The sequence below is a fragment of the Bos taurus genome, chromosome 9 (assembly GCF_002263795.3).
Source record: "Bos taurus isolate L1 Dominette 01449 registration number 42190680 breed Hereford chromosome 9, ARS-UCD2.0, whole genome shotgun sequence".
Classification (NCBI taxonomy): Eukaryota; Metazoa; Chordata; class Mammalia; order Artiodactyla; family Bovidae; genus Bos; species Bos taurus.
In genome coordinates, this window is record NC_037336.1 from 97747920 (window position 1) to 97774446 (window position 26527).

The 26527-nt window shown below is 42.1% G+C and overlaps 1 protein-coding gene across 8 annotated transcripts in view; it reads right to left on the bottom strand.

Moving 5' to 3' along the window:
• PRKN (parkin RBR E3 ubiquitin protein ligase) overlaps positions 1–26527 on the bottom strand; it is a 1234790-nt gene that overhangs the window by 790115 nt on the left and 418148 nt on the right. For 7 of the 8 annotated variants that reach the window (XM_024996692.2, XM_024996689.2, XM_024996688.2 and 4 more), the window contains one exon: positions 14526–14647. In XM_024996692.2, the coding sequence (XP_024852460.1) occupies positions 14526–14647 (122 nt within the window). The remainder of the gene's footprint in view (positions 1–14525; positions 14648–26527) is intronic. The other variant, XM_024996685.2, reaches the window with a different exon arrangement.

The window sequence follows — 26527 nt, forward strand, 5'->3', positions numbered from 1 at the left end:
CATGTCCATTGAGTCAGTGATGCCATCTAACCATCTCATCCTCCGTCTTCCCCTTCTCCTCCCACTTTCAATCAACTTCCAGCATTCTTGCCTGGAGAATTCCTTGCACAGAGGAGCCTGGCAGGCTACAGCCCATGGGGCCACAAAGAGTCAGACATGGCTGAGTGACTAACACTTTCACTTTCAAGATAATAAACACATACACTGTCCTGTCCTTCTCTGGGTCACTCTTACAGAATTTCCATCTTTGAGCTGCCTTGCCTCTGACTTTCCTTCCATCCTTATCATCCAGTGAAATTTAAAAATGTACATTTAACAGGTTCTTTATAATTTCAGAAATGCACATGTTTAAAGTAAAATGGGAAGGGTTGAGAAATACTAGTGTGTAGATCTTTGAGAAATGTAAAGGGCTTTCTCAGTGGCTCAGAAGGTAAAGAATCTGCCTGCAATGCAGGAGACATGGATTCAGTCCCTGGGTTGGGAAGGTCCCCTGGAGAAGGGAATGGCAACCCACTCCAGTATTCTTGCCTGGAGAATTCCTTGGACAGAGGAGCCTGGCCGGCTACAGTAGTCCACGGGGCCACGAAGAGCAGGAAATGACTGAGTGACTAACACTTTCACTTTTCAAAGTCAGCCAATGTGGAATTTATTTCAAAACTCGTGTTTGTAAAACTGTGATCCGAAACAAACAATAAAATATTATGCTTTGTTTCACTTGGGCTTCTCTATTGGTAAATCTTAAGAAAGCCTCAACTAATAAAACAAAATTGACATCGATATGAAATTTATATTGGGCTCTGCATTTCTGAACACATAAACTGACATTTTCCTAGATTTGTGATGTTGGTTTGTATTTTTTTCACCTAAACGAAACACCACTGTTCACTCTCTAATCTTACAGATATTTTTCCCCCTAAGCTCATCGAAATTTCCCAAGTTCAACATAATACATAGATATTGGAAAGCAAATATGCCTTAAATTTCAAGGTGTAACAAGTAAGTTTGCAAAGTTTTTTTCCAGTAAATGACAGAACAGAATCAAATATAGAAACTTTGTATAAGTATATTATATATAATTAAGTATAGAAATACTTCTACCAACTTTCTCTCTGGCTCATTCCCCTTCAAAATTATAGTTTTTCAAATAAGAGAAATAAAAATTTTATCGCTGAACTTAATGCTCCAAGTTAAAACTAAAATAATTTAAGTACATATTGAAAGTCATTCCTGTTGCCTAAGAAAACACTAGAAAGGACAAGATTTCAGGTGAAGAGCGTCAAATTCCAGCATTCCCTGTGTCCTTCATTATAAATGATTTGAAGAGCTTTTTCTCCCAAGGAAAGACTGGTGAGCAATGCCTTAGTCTAAATGACAGCAGCCCTGTGGTATCGAGGACCCACATTTCAGCTAATTTGCCGTTCTTAATATCTTGCTCCATGAGATGGAATTTAATAGATGGCTAGAACATCTTTAACATGACATTTACCAAAGAACATGTCAGCAGCATCCTTGGCCTCAAAGAAGACAGAACCTCCAAAATACAAATCAAAGAAAATATAAGAACATCTTGGAAGAAAAGGATGACAGTGATCCTACTGCACACTTAAAATATTTTTAAATGCCTTAGGAACCATGGAGCAAGCAGTGTTAAAAATAATAATGTACCAACTAAAGATATTTAGTGCTCTGCTAAGACAGGAGGCGATGCAGCAGAATGAGAAAATCTGCAGATTGTGTCCACACCATGCGTGTTCAAGCTGGAGCCCCACCTCACACGGGGTCTTCGGTAATTCTCCTTTTCTCTGATGCTTGTAGAGTCTTCTCAGGTATAAAAAGCAGTAGAGATACTTACGTTTCCAAGTTAACACGGTTGTCATACAAAGCAAGATGACACGCATGGATGCTCTTATTAAAGCATCACATGCTCTACAGATTCAGCTTCCATGACAGAGCAGTAGAGCAGAGGTTTCTACTGGAGCACAAGATTCAACAGAGGTGGTGAACCAAGAGAGGGGCCGAATCCACCTGCACAGTTACAGGTCCAAAAACCAGAGGTAGAATTTTTTAAAATAAACTTTATTATTTTGGAGAAGTCTTATGTTTATAGCAAAAAATTCCATAACACCTGTGTCCAACACGGGATACTTTTTTTGGAATTCTCTGCCCACATCGTACATGTAAAAGTTGGTGGGTTGAGACTGTGAGTGTGAAGTCACTTCAGTCAATTCAGGCCACAACATAATGTGCTGTGCTAAGTTGCTTCAGTAGACTCTTGGCGACTCTATGGACTGTAGCCCACCAGGCTCCTCTGTCCATGCGATTTTCCAGGCAAGAATACTGGAGTGGGTTGCCATGCCCTCCTCCAAGGGATCTTCCCAAGCCAGGGATTGAACCTGTGTCTCTCACGTCTCCTGCACTGGCAGCCAGGTTCTTTACCACGAGTGCCACCTGGGAAGCCCCTTCGGAGCTTGAGTTGGAGACTGAGTGTAGATCATGAGTGAAGATGATTTCAGCGTTGAAAGGTGCATTGCATCTCCATCCCAACACAGTGGGACATCCCCTTAGTCTTGAATCGAGAACAAAGGGCTTCAGCGCAATGACTCAGCAAGCTTGACATGTCTCTTCCAGAGAGCTTGACGTGAGTTACATCTTCCAGAGTTGGGGGCAGACAGTGGGTCTGGGGCTGAGTCCCCCTTGGAAAATCTACGGGGCTACTTCCTTGTGGAAACAGCTACATTGGACTCAGCCTGTGATCTCAAATTTTATTAAAGCAAAACATGTGTAAGTGTTCCCCTTGGATACCGAGAAAGCGCCTCACTAACACCATTTTACACTCTTCCCAGCAAGACCTCCTGGAGGGCCTAAGAGACTCCAAGGGAGAAAACCAGGCAAATGAGCAGCCAGAAACCAGAAGCTGAGAGACGAGTCGGTGCTGGAGGAAATGCATTAGCACATCACTTCAGGGGCAGCTGGAATTCCCCACGGAGACCTCTAGACGACGGGACAGCAGCCAAGAGACAGAGTCGGCTTTCACACCTGCCAGCTCCTGACAGCTCACAGCTACGCCAGGACAGTTACCAGTCAAGCAAGAACTTTCCCTATCTTTGCTTTAGCTCTCTCATCTGAGTTCAACCTTGAGACAGAGAAGTCAAAGGGAGGAAAGCCGTAGAGCAGGGTTGAAAGTGAGGCCCGAGCAGGAGAGTGCAGGGAGAGGTTTTGGCTCTCTTGATGGCTCTTCATGAGACTGGGTGTTCTTTACTGAATTGAAACTGAATCTGAAAATTAAAAGTTATCCATTTGGCTTGGTAGAATATGTCTGGGCTTCCCTTGTAGCTCACTGGAAAGAATCCGCCCGCCAAGCAGGAGGCGCGGGTTCCATCGCTGGGTCGGGAAGATCCCCTGGAGAAGGTAACGGAAACCCACTCCAGTAGTCTTGCCTGGAGAATCCCAGGAAAAGAGGAGCCCGGCGGGCTACAGTTCATGGGGTCAGGAAGAGTCGGACACGACTGAGAGACAGCAACAGAACAAAAACGAAACAACAACAGAACCTGTCCTCTCCTAGGAGGCTATGGCAGGCCTTTAGCAAAAGACACAAAAGCATGGAGAGCAAAAGGAAGCACTGGCACTCAGCAGCAGCTTGATGGGTGGTGCCGTTTAAACTGGAAAAGGCTTGCAATGGCCTGGAGCTCATTTTAAAACATCACCACTGGGCATCAAGGTTCAAGGGCTCAACAAGCACTGTCATCAACCATCCTGTGTTCTCAGCTCCTGACTCCTGGCCATCACACACTGCTCTCTCAGAACTGCCACTTCTAACCACACCTCTTGAGTCCGCAACCCTAATCACCACGGGACCACAGGGAAGTCCCTCTGTGCATTCCGGCTCTTGCTTTCCCACAGGTCAGGCTTCTTCTCGGGGATGTTGGAATCAGCCCAGCCAGTCCACACAAGTCCTGTCCAAGTTCCACCCACAGCTGCTGGCCCTGCCCCTCACCACCTCCCGGTTCCAACCAGGATCTTCCCTCAGGTGCTTGCTCCACCTCTTATGACTCTGAAGCTGCTCAGAGAAGAGTGCATTTCTTTGTGGCAAGGAGACACCTTCCGACTTTCTTACGTTTGAAAGCCATGCATTTGCTAGAGAAAGGGAGACCTAGGAAGTGAATCATTTTAGCTGCTTTAAACATACGAAGAGCTGACAGATGGAAGATTCTTTGGATTTTGTTCTATTTTCAATAAGTGGAGCTATAATTTATGAGTGAAGACAGATTTCAGGTCAAATAACTCTCTGTCATTTAGAGTTCCACACAATGAAGGGAGCAAGCTAAAGTAAAGCAATCATTCCCCCGTACCTAGAGGTTGTTGAACATAAGGCAAATGACCAAACACCAAGAATATATTATAAGAAAATTTCTGTATCGGGAGGGAATTTAGATTAAATGACTACAAAGTTCATTCCTGTTCTAAGACCTCAGGGGGATCAACGCAAACAGTGACTATGATGCCCTTTGTCCAGTTATTCATTTCTTCCACAAAACAGGTAAAATATGCACCGTGTATGGCGCTCAGAAAAGCTCCAGGCCCTGCCTTGGGGCACGGAGCCCTGTCACGGACTGGAGGAGAGGGCACCCAGTTAACAGAGGCTTTGCTATTTTCGATCATACTCCGTTCATTTTATGGTCACACATATATACCATCTGTACTATATCTGTTTATTCAAACCCAGGAAATGACAACCACTCCAGTATTATTGCCTTGGAAATTCTATGGACAGAAGAGCCTGGTAGGTGGAAGTCCACAGGGCCCCAAAGTCAGACATGACTGAGTGACTGAGCACACACACACACACATTCAGTAAGAAAGAGCAAAAGAAAAAAATAGTTAGTTTTTTGCATATTTTTAGGAGATTATGAAGGAAAACGCTCATTTGTCCATGAGAAGATGCTTTTAAAAAATGGAGATGTCTGATTATTTTAACTGTAGGTGATTTCCTAGGCAGTAGGTCAGTGGATGTTTATTAAGATAGCCTTGAAAATTAAGATGAAATTCCCAATGCACAACTGAAGATGTAAAAGAAAATTCCAAGTCATTTTGACCATAGAAATCCAGCTCATGAAACTAGCTGGGAGAATTCTTGGTTTACTCATACTAACAAGAGACTGCAGGGTTATAGCAGAGCTCAGAGAGCTGAATGGCCCTTGTGGGGCTCGGGCTGAGGACTCTAACTTCCTCAGTGTTATGCCTCCCTGATGGTGGGAAAGACTGAGAGCAAGAGGAGAAGGAGACAGAGGAAGAGATGGTTGGATGGCATCACTGACTCAGTGGACATGAATTTGAGCAAAATCCGGGAGGTGGTGAAGGACAGGGAGGCCTGGCGTGCTGCAGACCATGGGGTTACAGAGAGTTGGACTCAGCTTATCAAATGAACAACAAAGCCTCCAACAAACGAGTAGAGCCAACGAGTCACGTAAAAATAGTCATAATCCACGAGAGCCTCCCCTTTAATTTCACGATTTCCTGTTTTCCACATGAGCCAAGGCTCTTCTGTTTTCTCCACACTAAAGGACAATATACGTGTTTCACTTTTTATCCAATTCTCAAATCTTCATTCCCGCCTTAGGAAATGTAGCCTGATAAATTTGACTCTTTTTAGGAAAAAGCTGCAGAGAAAGGCCAGACTCTCCCTCAGTTGCAGTTAAGAAAACAAATGTAACTCAATATGGCTGCTTTCAACAAGACTCTAAACTCTGCTTCCCCAGATTTCTAATTCTCAGTTTGGCTCCTCTCTCACTGTGGACCCAAGTGAAGTCAATTAACCTCTCCATTTCTCATCTGGCTTCAGTGATACATTTATGCAGGTAGCTTGATATTCCCAGATGGACGATGGCATGCCTGCATAAGCACCAATGTTTCTGGAAAATAACTGGAAAAAAAAACAAACTGCAGTCATGATCTGCACTGTCTTGCCTAATTCTGTAGGTTTCTCAATGTGACTCTCTGCCCCCTCACATTTTATTAGCACCAGGTAATATGGTCATTCTTTATAATGTATCGACCAAGAATCTGCTGTGGAGTATGACAGAGCTACTAAATTCTATTTATCTTTCCCCAATGAGGTTTTAGAGCCATTTTCTTCTTAAGCAAAGAACAAATAAATTAACCCACTGCCCTAAAGATCTATTTTTTTTTCTTTCCATAATTCTTAGTAAAGCTTCTAAGTGGTCAAATGGATAATATATCAGTTTCATTCTGTAGGAAACCAGGGAGCTACACTTATGAGCAGAAACAACCCCTGAAACAGCAGAAGCATTTCACACTCAAAAACAAGTTCAGGGCTGGCCCAACCCCCTTAGTGCAGTCACAGTGATGCAGAGTATATGCCAATAAAATTTAAACTCCGGAGAAGGCAATGGCACCCCACTCCAGTACTCTTGCCTGGAAAATCCCATGGAAGGAGGAGCCTGGTAGGCTGCAGTCCATGGGGTGGCTAAGAGTAGGACACGACTGAGTGACTTCACTTTCACTTTTCACTTTCATGCACTGGAGAAGGAAATGGCAACCCACTCCAGTGTTCTTGCCTGGAGAATCCCAGGGACAGAGGAGCCTAGTAGGCTGTTGTCTATGGGGTCGCACAGAGTTGGACACGACTGAAGTGACTTAGCAGCTGCAGCAGCAAGGAAACTGACGAGTCCATCAAAGTGATCTAAAATAATTATGGATTTACAAATACGGCACGTTCAGTCACTGTATACCAGTGTCTACCTCATCTTCTCTCCTTATTAGCACAACGATGAATTCGATTGGAGAAGCAACTGACACAAGTCCACAGATAAATAAATCTGCCTGAGCAAAATATGGCTACCCTGGTAACCTTTGGGAAACACTTTCTTTTCAAGCTTTCTTTGTAATTATTAGTGGCTATACGGCCAGGTCGGAGCAGGCAATGGCACCCCACTCCAATAATCTTGCCTGGAAAATTCCATGGACAGAGGAGCCTGGTAGGCTGCAGTTCGTGGGGTCACTAAGAGTCGGACACGACTGAGCGACTTCACTTTCACTTTTCACTTTCATGCACTGGAGAAGGAAAAGGCAACCCACTCCAGTGTTCTTGCCTGGAGAATCCCAGGGACGGGGCAGCCTGATGGGCTGCCGTCTCGGGTCGCACAGAGTCGGACAGGACTGAATCGACTTAGCAGCAGCAGTAGCATACGACCAGGTTATAAACAATGAGATGTAAGGGGAAGCCTGCAAAGAGGCGTCTTAAAAGTATCAATGTTATTATTTCCTTTTATAAATAAATGAGACAGGCTTGGCTACTCCCCATTGTCCTGCTGGCCTGAAGACTCAATACTATGATGCCCGGTTCTGTGATGTAAGGGCCATAGACATTAAAGGTACCAGCAAACCATCAGTGCTTAAGATGACCCAAGTCCTTCCGGAGTAAGCCTCTGATGAACCTGTGTTCTATCACTGAACAGCACTGTGCACCAGTAAACAAAGCCACCCAGTTTTAGAACATGTTACATTTAAGTGCAACTTACAGTGAAATCATAAAATATACAACAAAATTTCTTTAAAGAAATCTTATCTCTTCCTTTATGTTTCATGAATGTACTTAGTTTGTGATTTTTGCCAAATATTCTCTATGTTCTCTACATAGTCCCACAAATACTTATCTTATAATTGTTTTAAAGCTATCATCCTAGTTCAGTTCTGTTCAGTCGCTCAGTCGTGTCCGACTTTTTGTGACCCCATGAACCAGAGCAAACCAGGCCTCCCTGTGCATTACCAACTCCCAGAGTTCACCCAAACTCATGTCCATCAAGTTGGTGATGCCATCCAATCATTTCATCCTCTGTCGTCCCCTTCTCCTCCGTCTTTCCCAACATCTGGGGCTTTTCAAATGAGTCAGCTCTTCACATCAGGTGGCCAAAATATTGGAGTTTCAGATTTAACATCAGTCCTTCCAATGAACACCCAGGACTGGTCTCCTTCAGAATGGACTGGTTGGATCTCCTTGCAGTCCAAGGGACTCTCAAGAGTATTCTCCAACACCACAGTTCAAAAGCATCAATTCTTCTGCACTCAGCTTTCTTTATAGTCCTACTCTCACATCCATACATGACTACTGGGAGAAAAAAAAAAAAGCAAAGCCTTGAGTAGCAGACCTTTATTGACAAAGTAATGTCTCTGCTTTTTAATATGCTATGTAAGTTGGTCATAACTTTCCTTCCAAGGAGTAAGCGTGTTTTGATTTCATGGCTACAATCACCATCTGCAGTGATTTTGGAGCCCCCAAAAATAAAGTCAGCCACTGTTTCCACTGTTTCCCCATCTATTTCCCATGAAGTGATGGGATCAGATGCCATGATCTTTCGTTTTCTGAATGTTGAGCTTCCAGCCAACCTTTTCACTCTCCTCTTTCACTTTCATCAAGAGGCTCTTTTGTTCTTCTTCACTTTCTGCCATAAGGGTGGTGTCATCTGCATGTCTGAGGTTACTGATATTTCTCCCAGCAATCTTCATTCCAATCTGTGCTTCATCCAGCCCAGCATTTCTCATGATGTACTCTGCATACAAATTAAATAAGCAGGTAACAATATACAGCCTTGACATACTCCTTCCCCAATTTGGAACCAGTCTGTTGTTCCATGTCCAGTTGTAACTGTTGTTTCTTGACCTGCATACAGATTTCTCAAGAGGCAGGTCTGGTGGTCTGGTATTCCCATCCCTTTAAGAATTTTCCACAGTTTTCTGTGATCCACACAGTCAAAGTCTTTGGCGTAGTCAATAAAGCAGAAGTAAATATTTTTCTGGAACTCTTGCTTTTTCGATGATCCAATGGATGTTGGCTATTTGATCTCTGTCTTTTCTAAATTCTGCTTGAACACTGTTTGGTCCTAGGAAACCTTTGAGAGCTTGAGCTAAGAGCCGCATCTGACTGTATACAGATATATAACTTCCTTCTTTACGGGAAGGCTCACTCTTCCCCACCAACACTTATACTTTAAATACAGGACAGACGGTACAAGGAACCATGCCTGCTGATATTCTAACCTTGAATTTGGCAGGAATCCTGGAGAAAGGGAGAGGGAAAAGCATCTTTCCTTCTCTTCATCCTGCTTCTTTTTCCAACATGCATTTTTTCTATAATTTCCAGTTAATTCTAAAAATAGTGTATAATCTACACATCTTATTTTTCCTGTCACTTTTCTAGATTTAAAAAAAACAGGCTTCAAGCATATGATATACTCGTCATTTGATTTTTTGCACTTCCTATCTACTGAAGGAAACAGTAATGTCATAGGTTATTTTTAAATCATTAATTTTGTTATTCATTATCACGATCAGAAATGTATACACATGGACAAAGTGACCTCCCTCTGTGTTCAACCCGACGTTATTTCTGTGTGGACGTCCCTGGACCATCTTTGAACAGGCGACTGAAAATTGGCTTCCTGCCATGTCTTTCCAATCAGTCATTGCTCACTATTTTCCAGCGAGGGTTCATTTTTCTAAAGGCTATTTCAGTTAATGGAAACCCTGGTCAAGGTCACCATAAATTAGAGAAGATCATTTGATTTGGAGACAGGAGAAAACTTGGAGTTTCTGTAAGGTGATTCTCAAGCTATCCTCAAGGTCAGGGCAAAGCTTCAGACCACAGTTTCCCCATCCTAACATCATGATGGAAACGACTCTTCATCTTTCTTGTTAATTTATTATGAGTTTCACATTAAATATGAAACATTTCAACAATTCAACCTTAGAGTATTACCTATGAGAGACAGCTCATTATTTTGCATTCAACACTTAAATATTGTGAAGAAATGTTGGAATTATTAATAAATCACTGATGGCTCAGATGGAAAAGATTTTGCCTGAAATGCAGGAGATCCAGGTTCGATTCCTCGGTTGGGGAAGATCCCCTGGAGAAGGGAATGGCTACCCACTCCGCTATCTTTGCCTGGAAAATTCCATGGACAGAGGAGCCTTGCAGACTACAGTCCATGGGGTCTGAAAGAGTCAGACACGACTGAGCAATTAACACTATCACTTTACCAACAATAAGCAAAAATAATCAGGAGGGTCCTATTAAGACTCATGAAAAGCATGGAGCTTATTCCAAACTGAATTCTTTTCACCAGTTTTTTATTTTTTAATAAAAATAAATTTTTACATAAAAAAAATAACCCAAGTGGCCAAGTAGATTTTTTCTCCATGTGTATAAAAAGCTGCTTGCAGAGGCTCAGGTAAACCACACTCTGCTCCCTAACTAGTCAGCTACATGAGATTCTATTTCTTCTATAATTTTTTTTTCCTGACCAGATAAACCTGTGTAAGTTGCAGATCTTTATAAAGTTTGGAAGAATAAAATCTAACGCTTGTCTATCCTCTGCTTAGAAACCCTTCCTTTTAGCGAGTTCAGCACCTGCTAAATAATTGCCAAGACTTAACTTGTAGACCACCTGTCAGTGTGATCAGTCAGCTGCTCCAGAGAGATACTGTTTGAAGCTATTACTAAGTGTATATATTTTATTTTTTTTATTGAAGGATAAAATTGCTTTACAGAATTTTGCTGTTTACTATCAAACCTCAACATGAATCAGCCTCCCTTCTGAACCTCCCTCCCATCTCTCTCCCAATCCCACCCCTCTAGGTTGATACTGAGCCCCTGTTTGAGTTTCTTGAGCCATACAGCAAATTCCCGTTGGCTATCGATTTTACATATGATATTGTAAGTTTCCATGTTATTCCCTCCATGCATCTCGCCCTCTCCTCCCCTCTCCCCGTGTCCATAAGTGTATTCTCTATGTCTGTTTCTGCATTACTAACCTATAAATCTATTCTTCAGTACAATTTTTCTAGATTCCGCATATGCGAGTTAGAATACAACATTTTTGTTTTAATAAAAAAGTAAAGGAAATGCTATTCATTTGCTGGGAACCAGCTCTGTGTATTGTGCATGATTAGTCGCTCAGCCCAGAGAAGGCAATGACACCCCACTCCAGTACTCTTGCCTAGAAAATCCCATGGACAGAGGAGCCTGGTAGGGTGCAGTCCATGGGGTCACTAAGAGTCGGATAGACTGTCTTCACTTTCACTTTTCACTTTCATGCATTGGAGAAGGAAATGGCAACCCATTCCAGTATTCTTGCCTGGAGAATCCCAGGGACCAGGGAACCTGGTGGGCTGCCGTCTATGGGGTCGCACAGAGTCGGACACGACTGAACTGAGTTGGCGGCGGCAGCAGCAGCCACTCAGCCGTGTTCGACTCTGCAACCCCATGAACTATAGCTCGCCAGCCTCCTCTGTCCATGGGATTCGCCAGGCCAGAATTCTGGAGTGAGTTGCCATGCCCTCCTCCAGGGGATGTTCTCAACCCAGGGATCAAACCCAGGTCTCCCACATTGCAGGCAGATTCTTTACCAGCTGACCCTTCTGGGAAGCCCAGGTACCAGTTATACTACATCTAAGAACTGTACTAAAACTCTAGATTAAATAAAGAATCTTTGATTACATTTTCTTTAAATCCCTAGCCATATTTTTAATAAGAGCATTTCTGAATGATATTTAAAATATGAGGGAAATAGTTGTTCAATAGGCATTTATTAGTGGATCTATATAGCATGCAATCTATCCTTAAAAAAAAAAAAAGGGAGGGCTTTGGAGAAAAATACAGAAAATAATTTTCACTCCTGGCACCAACATTTGTTAACCATGTAATTTTGGACTCATTACTTAATTTCATGGAGTCTCTTTGTTAAAAACCTTGGGTAATGATACCTTCTTCTCAGGTCTGTGATAAGAATTAGAGAAAAATACAGGTGGCTCGCAAAGAGTAGGACACGACTGAAGCGGTTTAGCACGCACGTACAAACACCAGCATATAAATGGAAGGAAGGCAATAAACTGTGGCAAAACAATCATACTTGCTATGATTAATATAATTACAAAAAGGCAAACAGAATTTCTAAAGGTTGTGGATCTACCGAACCAGTGTGTGAAAGTTCAAATACAGATGCCACACGTGGGGGGCCACACACCACGTGAGATGTTGGTTGGGTCCCCTTGTTGGGGATCCAAACTGACCAGTTATCTGATCGTATGAGGCTTACAGACTCTTGGAATATAGACAGATAGATGGTGGCATAGAATGTAGGACAAAAATGTAATGATACCTGTAATAATGCAGTTGAAGTTTTGGCCTGTCGGGAGAGGAAATGATGAGAGTTGACATAAAGAGGAAGTAGGGAAGTGCCTGGGACCAGAACCCAGCAGCCCAGCTCCAAAGTCATTGTTCCAAGCTCACATCTTGCTCCCTCTGAGCCACACCTTACTTTAATCCAGCACTCACCACAGGCCAGTCTCTGACCACCTAATATCCACCTACCACTTAACCCCTACAGCTCTCTACTTTGGTACATTTAGACAGTGGTGGCAGGTTGCTTCTTTCTCTTTTGCTTTCTTTCCCCACCAATGTGAACTATTTTTAAACGAGAAGTTTCACATAACATTTTACCCCTATGGTTCCTCTTGACTCAGTACAAGCTTGGGTGGCCCTCCCCTCCCGCCACCACCACTGCTAACCGCTGGCAGGAGCAGCCTGAGGCAACCAGGACCGGAGTCCAGATCAGAGGCACAGAAGAGGCTGTGGATTGCACTGAGAAAGGCTTGTGGCCCAGGGGAGAACAAACTTTAGAGCAGCCCATTTCCCAGACAGAAGTACTGTCCAGTGACGCCCAGAAAAAGGTCTACTCCAGTGGTACAGACAATCCCAAGCATCCTTCGTGGATTTGTCTCCCTGAGTGGATCCCCCTGTGGAGCTGAAATGCTGTATCGTGATGGAGCTTTGAATTTCATTTGTGAGTAATTCCATTTTCGCAGGCTTGCATCAGCGAGCCACGATTTCCTGATTAATAAGTACATCCTTCAGGTTCTTTCACAGTGCTCCTTTACCACTTGTCTGCCAAGACACCGCAGTAATCTAGACCCTCAGCTTGAACCCTATATATATAGTTGAATAATCAACCTCTTTGCCTGCAATCTGTCACCATACTCAGTCCCAGTGATAAACAGCTCCAGTGATAAGAAACAGTCTTAAAATCTCCCTTTATGCATGGTCTCTGTGACGCTTTGCCTTCATCCCGCAGCCTGCAGAACAAAATCTGAAGGCACTAGCCATCACTGGGGCCCAACGGGTAAGGCGGTGCAGCTCTGCACGTCGGTCCCCCCACCTGCAGAGTTCTTTGTGCTCTGGTGCGTCCTGGGCTCAGTCTCAGCACTGAGCTGATCAGAATGTCCTTCAGTCTCTTAAAGACATCAGCATCCACATCATTTTAGCCAAATTCTACACTGCTATCATGCTGAGGCCCTGAAGCACTGGGCCAGTGTTTTTATTTCGGAGGTTGGCCAGCAAACCTTTTCTGCAAAGGGCCAGAAAGTAAACACGTCTGGGTGTGCAGGCCATGCAGTCTGTGTCGACACTGCTCAACCCTGATGTAGGGCACAAGAACACTGGTACCGACAACAAGCGCAGACATGGGAGGAGCCACCTGTCAAAACTTTATGATGATGCTGGAATGTAAATTTCATGTCATGATCCATGGGTCATGCAATATTATTCTTTTGAAGTTTCCCAACCACTTAAAACCATACAGAACATTCTCAGCTTGGGGACTGTACAAAACAAGCAGAGGCCACAGTGCAGCGTGATTTCCAAACATATTTTATATGCATACTGGTCCTGGATCCACAACTTCCTTTTCATTTTTTTATTGAGGTATGACTTACCTCAAGTGCTCTAACATTAAATAAATACTCTAGTAAATTTTGACATAAGCATACAACCATGTTCATATCACACAGGTCGAGATGTGAAACGTTCCCAGGATCTTCAAAGGTATCCTTCCTGCCTGCTTCTGTAAGACATGCCCAATCTCTTTGTGTTATAAAAGCAGCCTCTATATTTCCTGAATGGAGATCCATCCAGTCCATCCTAAAGGAAATCAGTCCTGAATATTCATCGGAAGGACTGATGCTGAAGCTGAAACTCCAATACTTGGCCACCTGATGCGAGGAAATGACTCACTGGAAAGACCCTGACGATGGGAAAGATTGAAGGTGGGAGGAGAAGGGGAAGAAAGAGGATGAGATGGTTGGACGGCCTCCCTGACACAACGGACATGAGTTTGGGTAAACTCCAAGAGGTGGCAATGGACAGGGAGGCCTGGTGTGCTGCAGTCCATGGGGTCGCAGAGAGTCGGACACGGCTGAGCGACTGAACTGAACTGAACTGATATTTCCTATCAATACGCCTGGATTAAAGAAATGGGGGTACTGACGCCATCCTATCCAAACTTTTACAGAGCAGTGTATTTTTAAATGAAACTTCAGATACCGTTAATCATTACAAGCACATGGAAGGCGAATTTCCAGTGATGGGTGATATCTGCTGAGAAACCCTGAAAGGCAATCTGGGAACACACATCCCTTTTTCCGGGCAGGCTGCCCAGGCCACGTCTCCTTACCTGGGCCAAGGTGAGCGTTGCTTGTTGGCAGGTGCTGCACCGCACCCTGAGCTTTCCCGGCTGCACTCCTTGACACGGGCCTTTGCAGTAGACATAAAAGCTGTTGTAGGTCGGTCTACCTGCTGGGAAAACAGGCAGAGAGAGCAGCCAGTCAATGCGGATCCACACTGAGACTTAACTCCTCCTGAACATTTGGAAATACTAGTAGAATAAATGTTACAATGAAGATCCAACAATTAAAATTTAGAAAGTGCAGTTCTTTGCTCAAAAGAGTGAAACATTTTTCCTTCTTCTTGTAAAAATGAGCCCTGTGACTTACTCAACAAAGTAGCAACCAGCTTGCTGCTGGGAGAGCTGGCTAAGGGTATCTGCAACACAAGGAAATTAATCACATACTTTGCAGTTGACATTTTTAAAAGGATGATGATGTAAGACCATTTGAAATGTAGAGGCCCCTGCTCCCAAATTTTATTTTATGCATCTCTACCCAGTCTTCAAGGCTTCTGATTTTTCCTCTTAAACTTGTATCTTTTAGCCCCAAACTCCTCATGATTTGAATGGGATCATCACAGTTCGCTGAATTTCCAGTGAAGACTTTCCAACATGAAGTCACACACAAAATAAAACACCAGCCCTACGGGGCTTAGCACACTCAGCAACCCTGTGCGGAAACGGGGGCTTTGTTTAGACAAATGTCATTCAAACAATACATGCAAAAGCTGCAAAAACATTTAGGAAAAGATAAACATCTCTGATCATTTCTCTCAAATAACCCCATGCAGGAGAGTATCCGCCTGTAAACTAGGGGAAGTTTCTTTTGAATCATTTACCTCTACATCTACAAAAGCTAACTGTATTCGGACACACTTACCAGTAAAATAACCGATTTCCACATTTCTAAAATTACTAAATAGTCCTTTTGATCTTAACTTTACTTCTTGATAGGTGGGATATCATAAAACGCCATGGCATAAGGATTTGTTTAAAATTTTACTATTAGCATTAAGAACATGTAGAAATTATGAATAAATAGTAAACACGGTTGATCATTAAGAACAAAAACCTTGAGACATTCAAACATGTGTGGTTTAGTGAAAACAATTAGTGCAGACAATAACGAGAAAACAGAAACGATCCTAAAGTCTTATGCAACTCCGTTTGCTTTGCTAACTTCCAAAAACGGGCTCTGCAGACATATCCAAGTGTCTTTTGTCTAGCAGCCATCTCTACTAATATTGTCGGTGAGAATACACTGTAAACTGTAAAGCATAATAAAGATGTAATAATAAAGTTTTATAATTATTTTCTGGCAAGATACTTTCAAACTATGAATTATGAGTTAATATTTAGTTCCCATGTGAAAGGGAAGATGAATTATACATATATATTTGCAGTGATATGAGGCTAGATTTTCAGAACTGGGTTATTTTCAAATATTTTTTGATACTGATTTCTAACACAATTCCACAGTGATAAGATAACAGACTCTATATGATTTCAATATTTTAGACCATGAAAATTCGGCACCTTGTTGTATATCCCTGGATATGTTCCAGTGTCTCCTAGCCTATGGGAACTTGAATAGAATTTGTATTCTACTACTGTGTAAATATTATATAAATCTTAATTATTCTGAATCGGTTCACAGTGCTTTTCAGTTCCACTTTGTTGTTATTGTTGTTTAATCGTTCAATTGTGTCCAGTTCTTTGTGACCCCATGGACTGTAGCCTGTCAGGCTCCTCTGTCCATGGGATTTCCCGGGCAAGAATACAGGAGTGGGTTGCTATTTCCTTCTCCAAGGGATCTTCCCAAATCATGGGTCAAACGTGAATTTCCTGCATGAGCAGGAGGATTCCTCACCACTGAGCCATCAGGGAAGTTTTCAAGTCTACTACATCCTTCTAATACTCTGTATATTCATTCTAGTAATTTTTGAGAGTGTGATATTGAAATTCCAACTAAAATCTTAATTTATCTAATAAAAATAATTTTAATATGTAGTATAACTTTATATAACCTTTTTCTGTATTTTCCAAGTCTCTTGTAAATGTGTTACCATACTTCCGTAATTTCTAAAAGAAAAAATACATAAGGCGTGATAAAGATGTCGTTTTATAATTTTACCATTTACTAGCAATATATTTTATAATTATTAATTTCCAGAGATTAATATTAGCTTTAATGTGAAAAGGAAGATGAATTATTGGTAGTGATATGAAACTATGATTTTTGAGGATTCTTTGCAGCTTTAGTGCCTTATTCTGCAAGATAGTCAAGTCTATGACTATTAATAGTAATTAGCAAATACAACAACGACAAAACATGTATTCTTAAAGTTTTATGTACATTATAAAATGCAACAAACAGAACCATATATTAAAGTTATCGAAATACCATAAGAACTGACAGAAGATCACGAGAACTCTGAAAACTTTCATGAGTACTATGGCAAGAGCAGTGAAGGAGGAAGGAGACTTTATTGTTAAAAACTGTATCAGCAATATGACCAAAATCAATTTACCATTTTCATAACCTACTGTAAAGCTTAAACCAAAAAATAAGGGAGGGGGAGGGAGGAAGAAAAGAATGAAAAAAAGAAATGCTTACAAAGGGGGTGGCCTGGGGCGCAAAGACACCAGCATTGTTGAAAGCGCACATTAGCAAGGACTTGACAATAGTAAATGAAGCATCTCAGAAACTGCAGGGAACTAAGTGATTTTTCTCTCTCCCTTAGGGCAAAAGCAATGTTCGCAATATTGTTTCAGCTAAAGACAGAGCCAGGCAGAATGTGAAGACTGGGACACCCACCTCTGTGCACTATAACCTTCACTAAGGTCCTTGAGAAGTTAGGCAGAAAATACTGCATGCCAATGCGGGTGCCCTAGAAGCATACACGATGACATGCAATCTATTACACAGCGCGTCTCAGAGCCAGCACAAGCTGGGGGTTAATAGCCAGTTGAAGGAAGGATCAAGGGCAGGCCAGTCTTGGCTAAGGCACTTTTCAAGCTGTTGGTTTGACGTGGTCAAGCAGCTGGGCCTTCCGGTAAACCCTGAAAGCCCTTTTTCAGGACGCCTTCCCCACCTAGTTGGCAACATCACACCATTCCAAGTTGGCAAGCTTCTCTGGCACGCTGAGGTCTGGAGTGCACAGGATGGTGAGGACAAATGACACCCTCACCATCTTCTGGGCAACGTTCCCATCAGGTGGATGGAAGAGTGTAAGGTAGACTTAAAAATGGAGCCATAACCCCTAAAGGAACAAGGCAATGGGAACAATGACCCCTAAAACATTTCTCTACGTATATAGCGGCCTACAGTTAATAACATGCATCTTTCCCTCTCTTACTTCTTTTTGAATCTAATTTTTTTCCTCTACTAATCAACTCTGACACATTGCAAACTCTTCACTGTCCAAAATAATCAAAGCACTTGTGTTTGTGTTACAGATTTCCCTCTTTACATATAATAAGTTTTCAAACCTGGAGGTATTTCAAAAATCTTACAAATTATCACCTTCCCTGCAATTCACTCATAATGAACATTTGCCCATATTTTGAGTGTGCTCTGTGTGTGTACATATACATATATACACTTATACTGCACATAAACATTAATACTTTTTGGCTGAATGACTTATAATTAAGTTACAGACATGATGCTACTTCACCCCTAAATCGTCCAACATCCTAAAACCACAGAGTTTCTAGAGTGATTTTGTCATTTCAGCTGTTCTCTCTGACCAATGGGGTGTATGTCAAGTCCACCTTACAGAACACGAGGGTGGCGTGCAAGCTGTTTCAAGGTGTCAAACCGAAGTATCAGGGAATCTGTAGTCAGACCGTGTTATGTGCTGCCCAGTTCAGGCGGTCCTCTCGCTGCAGGACTCCATGGAGTGTGAAGACAGGACATACTGGGCATAGCATATCCCTGACTTTGTCAGACTTCAGAAGAGTACCTTTTCTGGAGCATCTTGTGTTAATGTATTTCTCAGGGGGAAAAAAAAAAAAAAATTGGAGGAAGGATACAACCCACTGTGTAGGGCTTGATCAACAGCAAGCCCAAGGGCTAAAGTTTATGAACACAGAGGTATTAGACACCACTGCTGAAGAGCCTGTGGACAACCAAGCTCACCCTCCACCCTAAGTCATCAATAAACTTACATATTTATTTTCTCAGGAACCAGAGGGGTGGGTCTGCTGATGGAATGATTTCACAGTGTGCTCATTTCATTCAGATGCTCTTTTTTTTTCCCCTGGATAGATGTTATTGGAATTTTCCAGGCTAAAATACTGGAGTGGGTTGCCATTTCCTTCTCCAGGGCATCTTCCCCACCCAGGGATGGAATCCAAGTCCCCTGCATTGCAGGCAGACTCTTTACTGTCTGAGCCCCCAGGGAAACCCTAGTTAATGTGCAGGGCCCTGTTAAAGTGTGAGTCACTGTGTCCATTCAAAGCATCCATAAGGCTTTCTTGTGCCAAGTCGCTCAGTCGTGTCCGACCCTTTGCGAACCCCTGGACTGTAGCCCACCAGGCTCCTCTGTCCATGAGATACTCCAGGCAAGAATACTGAAGTGGGTTGCCATTTCCTTCTCCAAAGGCTTTCTTAGCATTGTCATTTTATCATTATCTTTAGGTTTTCTCTCCCAGTTTGGTTAACATTATGCTTCCTCAAGTATTTTCTCTTATTCTCCTTTCTTGATTTCTTGTTCCCCCCCAAAAATGCCAAACACACATTAACAATATTCACCACCTATCCAGTAAAGTCCCTACTCAAAAAGAAGATATATTATTTGCTTTGGTGTTTTGAAAAAACAGCATGATATTCAGTTTTCAGTTTTCGTATATTTTAGGTGATGGGCTTATGGCCTGAAGATGTTGTTTTTATAAGATAAATGAACGCTTAAGAAAACTCATTCCGATTCTGACGAAAACGTTTCATTGACCTCAGAAGTTTATGTCACTGGTTGTCATAGAGAAATCAAGAGTTTAATTGCCTGGATAATTTGTTTTCTAGGGGAGAAGAGAAGTGAGTTTTCACATACTTTATACCTAGGTAAGATAATGTTCAGTATCTATCCACTATAAAGCTGCAGGAGCACACGGGACTTCAAGTTATTTTTATCACATATGAGCTAATTAAAACATCAAGCAGATCAAGCTGCTGATGAGAACTTTCTGTGGGCATGAAAATGTGAACCAACCGGAACTCTCTCACACAGTAGCCACAAGGACCTATTGAGAAGCTGGCTAGGAACTATTAAGAAACCACTGTTTTAAAAGTAAATAAATAAACGATCCACATTAGCATAGCCATACGTGGGTAACATCTCCTAAAGCGGACAGCACGGAAGAAACTACATAACAGTGATGTCTCGTTCCCTCTCGCCCTCCCTTGTTAGACACAGAGATGACAACACTAAGAAGATTCTTCGGTCACATTGAGAAGTGCAGTAGCCAGCTGTTAAGGGTACTGATATGAGGACAATGAAGAGAGGAGGGCGGGAGTGGGAGGTCTGAACTGGAGACTCAGAGGGACACAGACACAGAGACAGGACCAGGCTTCTTGCCGTCTCCTCCTCCACACACCCCGCTCCTGACACCCTCTTGGGTACTGCTCGCCTTCCGCCCGTCTCCACTGATATTACCGCCTTGGAAATCTGATCCACGTATTCAAGATGCAGTTGGAATGGCATTTCCCATAAAGTCTTCCCTTGATTTCTCCTGAAGTAAAAGGTATTTCCCAAAATAATCAGGAAAAGTAAGAAAGACCATCCAGCTAAGTCTTGTCACTTTTACACCATAGACTCGTCCAAACATCAGAAAACCAGCATCTAAGAAGAAGGAACGAAGCATCTTGCACAGACTTCATCCAGCTCTTGCCCAGCACCCAGCCCGGCAGCAGGATTTTCAGATTCTGCTCTCCGGCCCCTTTGGACCACAGTTTAGTTCCTGTTTTGTAAATACTGAGGATGTGATATTATCGCTGTCTGCACCACTTACCTGCATCGATCAACTCTAACCTGCCATACTCCCTCAGTTTACCCCTTCCTTGAGTCACTTAGGGAGTAACCCAGTCCTGTTTGGCTCCTACTACCCCACTGTGGAATAGATCCATGACCAGAGTTTCTGAACCCACGACCTTGATCCTGTGATAAGGATCTGGGACACAGAGAACCTCCTGTCCCCGAATTTGCCAGAATTCTTGCTCTTGTATTTTTGGGTGGTGGTCCTTCTGCTTGTGCTCAACCAAATGCGCTGGAATATATTCCCTGGTGGCTCAGACAGTAAAGAATCTGCCGGCAACACAGGAAACCTGGGTTTGATCCCTACCTTGGGAAGATCCCCTGGAAAAGGGAATAGCTACCCACTCCAGTATTCTTGCCTGGAGAATCCCATGGACAGGGGAGCCTGGCAGGCTACAGTTCATGGGATTGCAACACTTTCACTTTTTTTTCACATGACTTGTGTGAAAAGTCATGATGGCCAGCAAGCTATCTTTGCACAATTCATTTCTCCTCATGCTGGCCTGATACTATCCATTAGTTCTAGTTTGAACAATGCATATTGAACCAATTTAAGGCAGTTCCATATAAAGTCCATTCAATGTATATTCCTGGAATCATCTCTTCTGCATGAAATCTTCTGTGGATCATCAAAACACGGAGGACATGTGCACTCCAGCCTAACGAAAACCGGAAAAAGAATGGTGCCCCACCGTCTCTGTGTACTTGTCCCGCCTCTCCTATTACTACAACTCCCCTGCTTCACTTTTCCAAATGACTTGGGCAGTTCCTTAAATTTAGTCAGCATTCAATACATATTCATCAGATGTCTCATATTTTACATGATGTGAAAGTTGGAGCAGGTATGATGGCATCAGAATAAAATTCATATTAAATAGAACGTGTGCTTGTGTGTGTGCTCAGGAATGTCTGCCTCTTTGCAACCCTTTGGACTGCAGCCCACCAGGCTCCTCTTGTCCTGGTATTCTCCAGGGAAGAATACCAGAGTGGGTTGCCATTCCCTTCTCCAGGGGATCTTTCCAAACCAGGGATCAAACCCATGTCTCCTGCATTGTAGACAGATTCTTTACCTGCTTGAGCCATCAAGGAAGTCCCCAAAATCAAGTAGCCATGATTATCAAATATCTAGAATAACTTTCCACCAGCCAAATTTACCAGATTAGATTCAAACATCCTTCAAAATATTAGCATATTGTATTTTAAATAAATAATATTATCTTAACATCACAAATTATTAGTATGATAAATAAAAGTAAAACAAAATAGAATACTGAAAAAGCTTATATAGAATTTAGTATAATTAAATGTTAAGTGAAAAAAAAACTGCATTCTGAAAGTTTATAAGTAGAACTACTTTAAAGGAGGACAGTTATTACACATAAATACTTTTACTTCCATCCTTATCCACTGGGTTACTACACCCCACTGAATGCAACCACATCACTCCATGCTTTTTTAACAAGCCATCTTCTTAGCTCCTGCACAGTAACCAAGGTGATGCTGTACTATAAACAACTTCCAATTATATAACCATCCACCCAGTGTGTGTACTTTGAAAACATGTTTAGCAATCTCTAAGGAGGCTCTACCCTTAAAGTTACAACTTAATTCTCAATTTTTGTGCTAGGGTTTTTTAAATTAATATATCTGCCACATAATTTCATCTGGTGAAGCAAAATCTGCTGATTAAAGAGAATGTCTCTGCCTGGATTTTGCGGCTGTTGTTGTTGCTGCCAATTTATTTTTTCATTATTCATTTTAATAGTAATAACCAAACCTCTACTGCCAAGAGAAGAAATGTAGAGTGAAGCACACTTTAAGAAATAGTTTTAAATAAATAACCAGGATTGAAGCCAAGTGGCGTAAACCCAGATATGAACTTGGGCAGGAGAACAGGTAAGGTGGATCCTAGAAAAGTCTCAACTCTTCACTATGTTGAGCGAAGGTCAGTAACTCAAATTTAGATGCAAGTAACTGTTGACACTGCCGTCTATGGTGTCGCACAGAGTCGGACACGACTGAAGCAGCTGTTGACACTGCAGATGGCTGTGCACAACTCCTGAGAAGATAATCTGTGTACTCGAGGACGTGTCCATCTAGGGCAGGCCAAGCCTCGTGTTGTCACCTTGGCAAATCAACTGACTCCCAATGCTGTTTTCTTATCTGCAAAATGGAGATGGTGATAGTACCTAGCTCACAGGCTTTTGTAAGAACGTTTGACAGAATGATACAGGTGAAGCACTCTGTGCAGTGTCTGATTCATGTTACCTGTTTTCATTTGCTGCCAAGAAATATGGACCCTGAGTTATTCCCAGGTACTCATACCTGTGAGCACTTCATACCCTGGACTACTCAGTGACCACTGTCCTGCTGTTATAAATGAATCACCATTTATATTCTTACACGCCATGTCCATCTTAAACCTACAGCTGAATTTTTAGAAATTTCAGAGGTATAATTCTTTTCAAAACTGCATCAAAACCAACTAAGTCCTTTACAATGAAATATTTAATAATATAATGGAATATGAACCATAAACCATAGTGGGAAGTCCTTAAATTGATTTAAAGCTTACTAGAGTTTCATTTCTTTTCATAAATCACTGTTACTGTGCAAGCAATACAGGTGAATTGTACAAAAATTATTAGCAGGAGTGACAACTGTAAACAATGATATGGATCTCATCTAGTGGATAACATTCTCAAGCTGGTTAACGCACTTAAAAAAAAAATTGAGGCATTTCCAAAAAATAAAAACAGTTTTATAATGTGTAGTCTGTAAAAGCGTATCGAAGGAGATGCAAAGTGGATTGCAAAATTTCGTTTCAATGGCAGACTTGCTTACATTAGTGCTTATTCTTCATTGAAAGGTAAGCGTGATCGTCACCACTTCAGAAATGAGGAAACACAAGCTCAGAGAGGTAGACAGCCACCCCCAAGACAGCCAAAAGGCAGTCAGATATTTGCATATGAGTTTTCCTGATTACAAAGCCTACACTTTGCTCTCCACTGTGTGACAGTTACCTTGACTAGGGTCCTGATTATTGCTAAATACTGTAGAGGATTGATTCAATGGCTCTAAAAAGTGGCACTTGAACACAGGTTGGCAATTAAGGACCGTGGCCAGCAATCACCAACTGCTTCAGCATCCGTCTCACCACCATACTTCCCTCACGCAATCAGCAGTGGAAGTTTCATGGAAATTTCCATGAACGTTCTGTGGCACTGGCATTCAGCAAGAATATGCAGATACAAAAATTATCAACCAAGAAAGGTAAAACTCATTTTTAAGAGGCAGCACGTATTCTAAAATTGTACTTTACAGCGAGAAATGGTAATCTATGGCATAACATTAGAATCAATAGAATTTCTTCTTTATTTTTATAGAAGTGATGCCTTTCTTGATATTCTAAAAATGATTTTAACTCTCCTCATTTTCAGAGTTCTAAGTGTTAGTGAAACCTGTAAAGAAAATGAATGCCCAGAGAAATGACATCAATTAGAGAGTAACCAGCAAGGTGTGACTCTCCATACTCCCACATTTTCGATCTTATTTTATTCACAATAGCCATGTCAGTATTTTGGTATAAATACTGCATATAAGTAGAACACTTCCAATTTCACTACAACTGTTACAAATCTTCTTACAAATTCCAGTGTTTCACGTATCCTACTTTACCTTACCAAATGATGAGACAAAATATATAATATTAATAAATCTGATCTTTCTCCATATTGATTTCAAAAGGTCTTCTGTGGTAATTGAAAATCATAAACTCTCTACTACTCCTTTAAATATGAGAAAAATGAGTTTCTTCAGGGACACAGTGATTAGTCAGAAATGTCGGATGATGTCATCGTGCTGAAGGCAAAGTATAAAATGACTGTCTTCTCTGAATCAAGGCTGATAATACTGTGAACTACATGTCAATGGCTCAGCAGGTAAAGAATCCACCTGCAAGAGACACAGGAGACACGGGTTCCATCCCCATGTTGGGACGGTTCACTGGGGGAGGGAATGGCAACCCTCTCCAGTATTCTTGCCTGGAGAATTCCATGGACACAGGAGCCTGGTGAGCTCTAGTCCAAAAGGTCGCAAAGGGTCAGACACAACTCAGCAACTGTGCACATGCGCTAAGAGAGCACGGCTGAACCATTCTGGCCAGAACGCTCTTCACAGCTACTCACCTACAGCAGCAGCTTCCCACCCAAGGGGCAAATGTGTCACCCAGGGTCTCCAGGTTGGAGGCCAGAGGGCAGAAGGTAAGGACCTTTAATTAAAGTACTGGTTTTATCTTTAAAAAAAAAAAAAAATTCATTTACAGTTTACATCTTTCTACAAAATATATTCCTAATATTCTCTATAGAGATATTTTGAATAACTAACCATTATAAAAAGCAACACTCCTAGAATATGGCACTAAAAATAACCATAAAAAAGTGCTATTCACAGCTGAAATTCTTTTTTTTTTTAATGTTTATTTAGGTACTTGCGTTTTCTGCCCCCCTTTCATTTTTATGGTGTTTTGCTTGTTTTAGGCTGTGCCATGCAGTATGTGGGATCTTAGTTCCCAGACCAGGTATTGAACCTGGACCCCCTGCATTGGGAGCACAGAGTCTTAACCACTGGATTAACCAGGGAAGTCCTCATAGCTCAAATTCTTCATCACAGTCCCTCAGGATTTTTTCCTAGCCGAGTTATCCAAACTTAATTATGCTGTCTTCTGCAATACTGAAACCAAAACACTTGTGATTTACAAACCCTCCATCCGCAGGCCTCCACATCTGCGTTTGCCCTGGGGTGCATTCACTTCGAAAGGAATCCCCAGTTACCTTTAAAGTCTGTGCCAAGTGTCCTTGAGAAGTCTTGCCTGCCCCTGCCCACAAGAGGCCATGTGAATGTGCCACCTTTACAGCTTCAGCACTTGATTCCTCGGGTGTGCTCGTTTGTAATTGGGTTTACAGGACAGAAGAGCCTGGCAGCTACAGTCCACGGGATCACAGGGGTCGGACATGACTTAGCGACTACACCACCCCACAACTGCATACGTCTGCTTCTTGTGGAACCCAGTTTCTGAGTGTGAGGACCTTATTTTCCCGTCTTTGCATCTTGGAGCTTGACCAGCCACGAGGGAGTCGAGAGTGCTTAGCCTCAGTGATCGGTTCATGGGACGGACACAAAAGAAACATTAAATAGTGAAAATTATTTGTGGAAGGGCTTCCCTTGGTGACTTAGTCGGTTAAGAATCTGCCTGAAAAGCAGGAGACCAGGGTTCGATCCCTGGGTTGGCAAGATCCCCTGAGTAGGGAATGGCAATCTGCTATAGTATTCTGGCCTAGGAAATCTCATGGGCAGAGAAGCCTGGCGGGCTAGAGTCCATGGGGTCACCAAGAGTCAGACAAGACTTAGCGACTAAACCACCACCACCACCATTGGGTGAAATCTTTCTATTTTCCTTAAATGTCTGGTTCTCAGGCTTTCTTATTCCCTTGATCTCATCACTGATGGCTGACTTGCCCACATTAGTAGGTGCTTTTCCCTTAATATTCTAAATGTCTGAACTTGATGATCGTGTCTTCCTTCTGCAGAAAAGCTCTCAAACCCTAATTACATCTGCATTCCGACAGCCACAAATTAGATAAATATCTTGATTTACAATTAATTCTATTAGATATTAGGAAAACTTTTAGCCTTTTCATTCTATTATTATAAATGAAATTTACCAAGAGTCATAAATGCGGATAAAATCTTATTAACACAACACCAGTTTCACTTACACTACTGTTAAACCAGCTTCTTATAGGATTCCCTGACACCCATATTTTCTACAGTTTGTTTTCTCTGCCTTTTCAAATGCAGGTAAACAGGCAATGTCATCGTGGGCACTGGGTAATAACCACGCGACGGGTGTGTGTGAGCACAGACTGTCATCTACTGTCCTTGTGAGTCTCCCTCTCTCCCCGCCCCTCTTCTGCT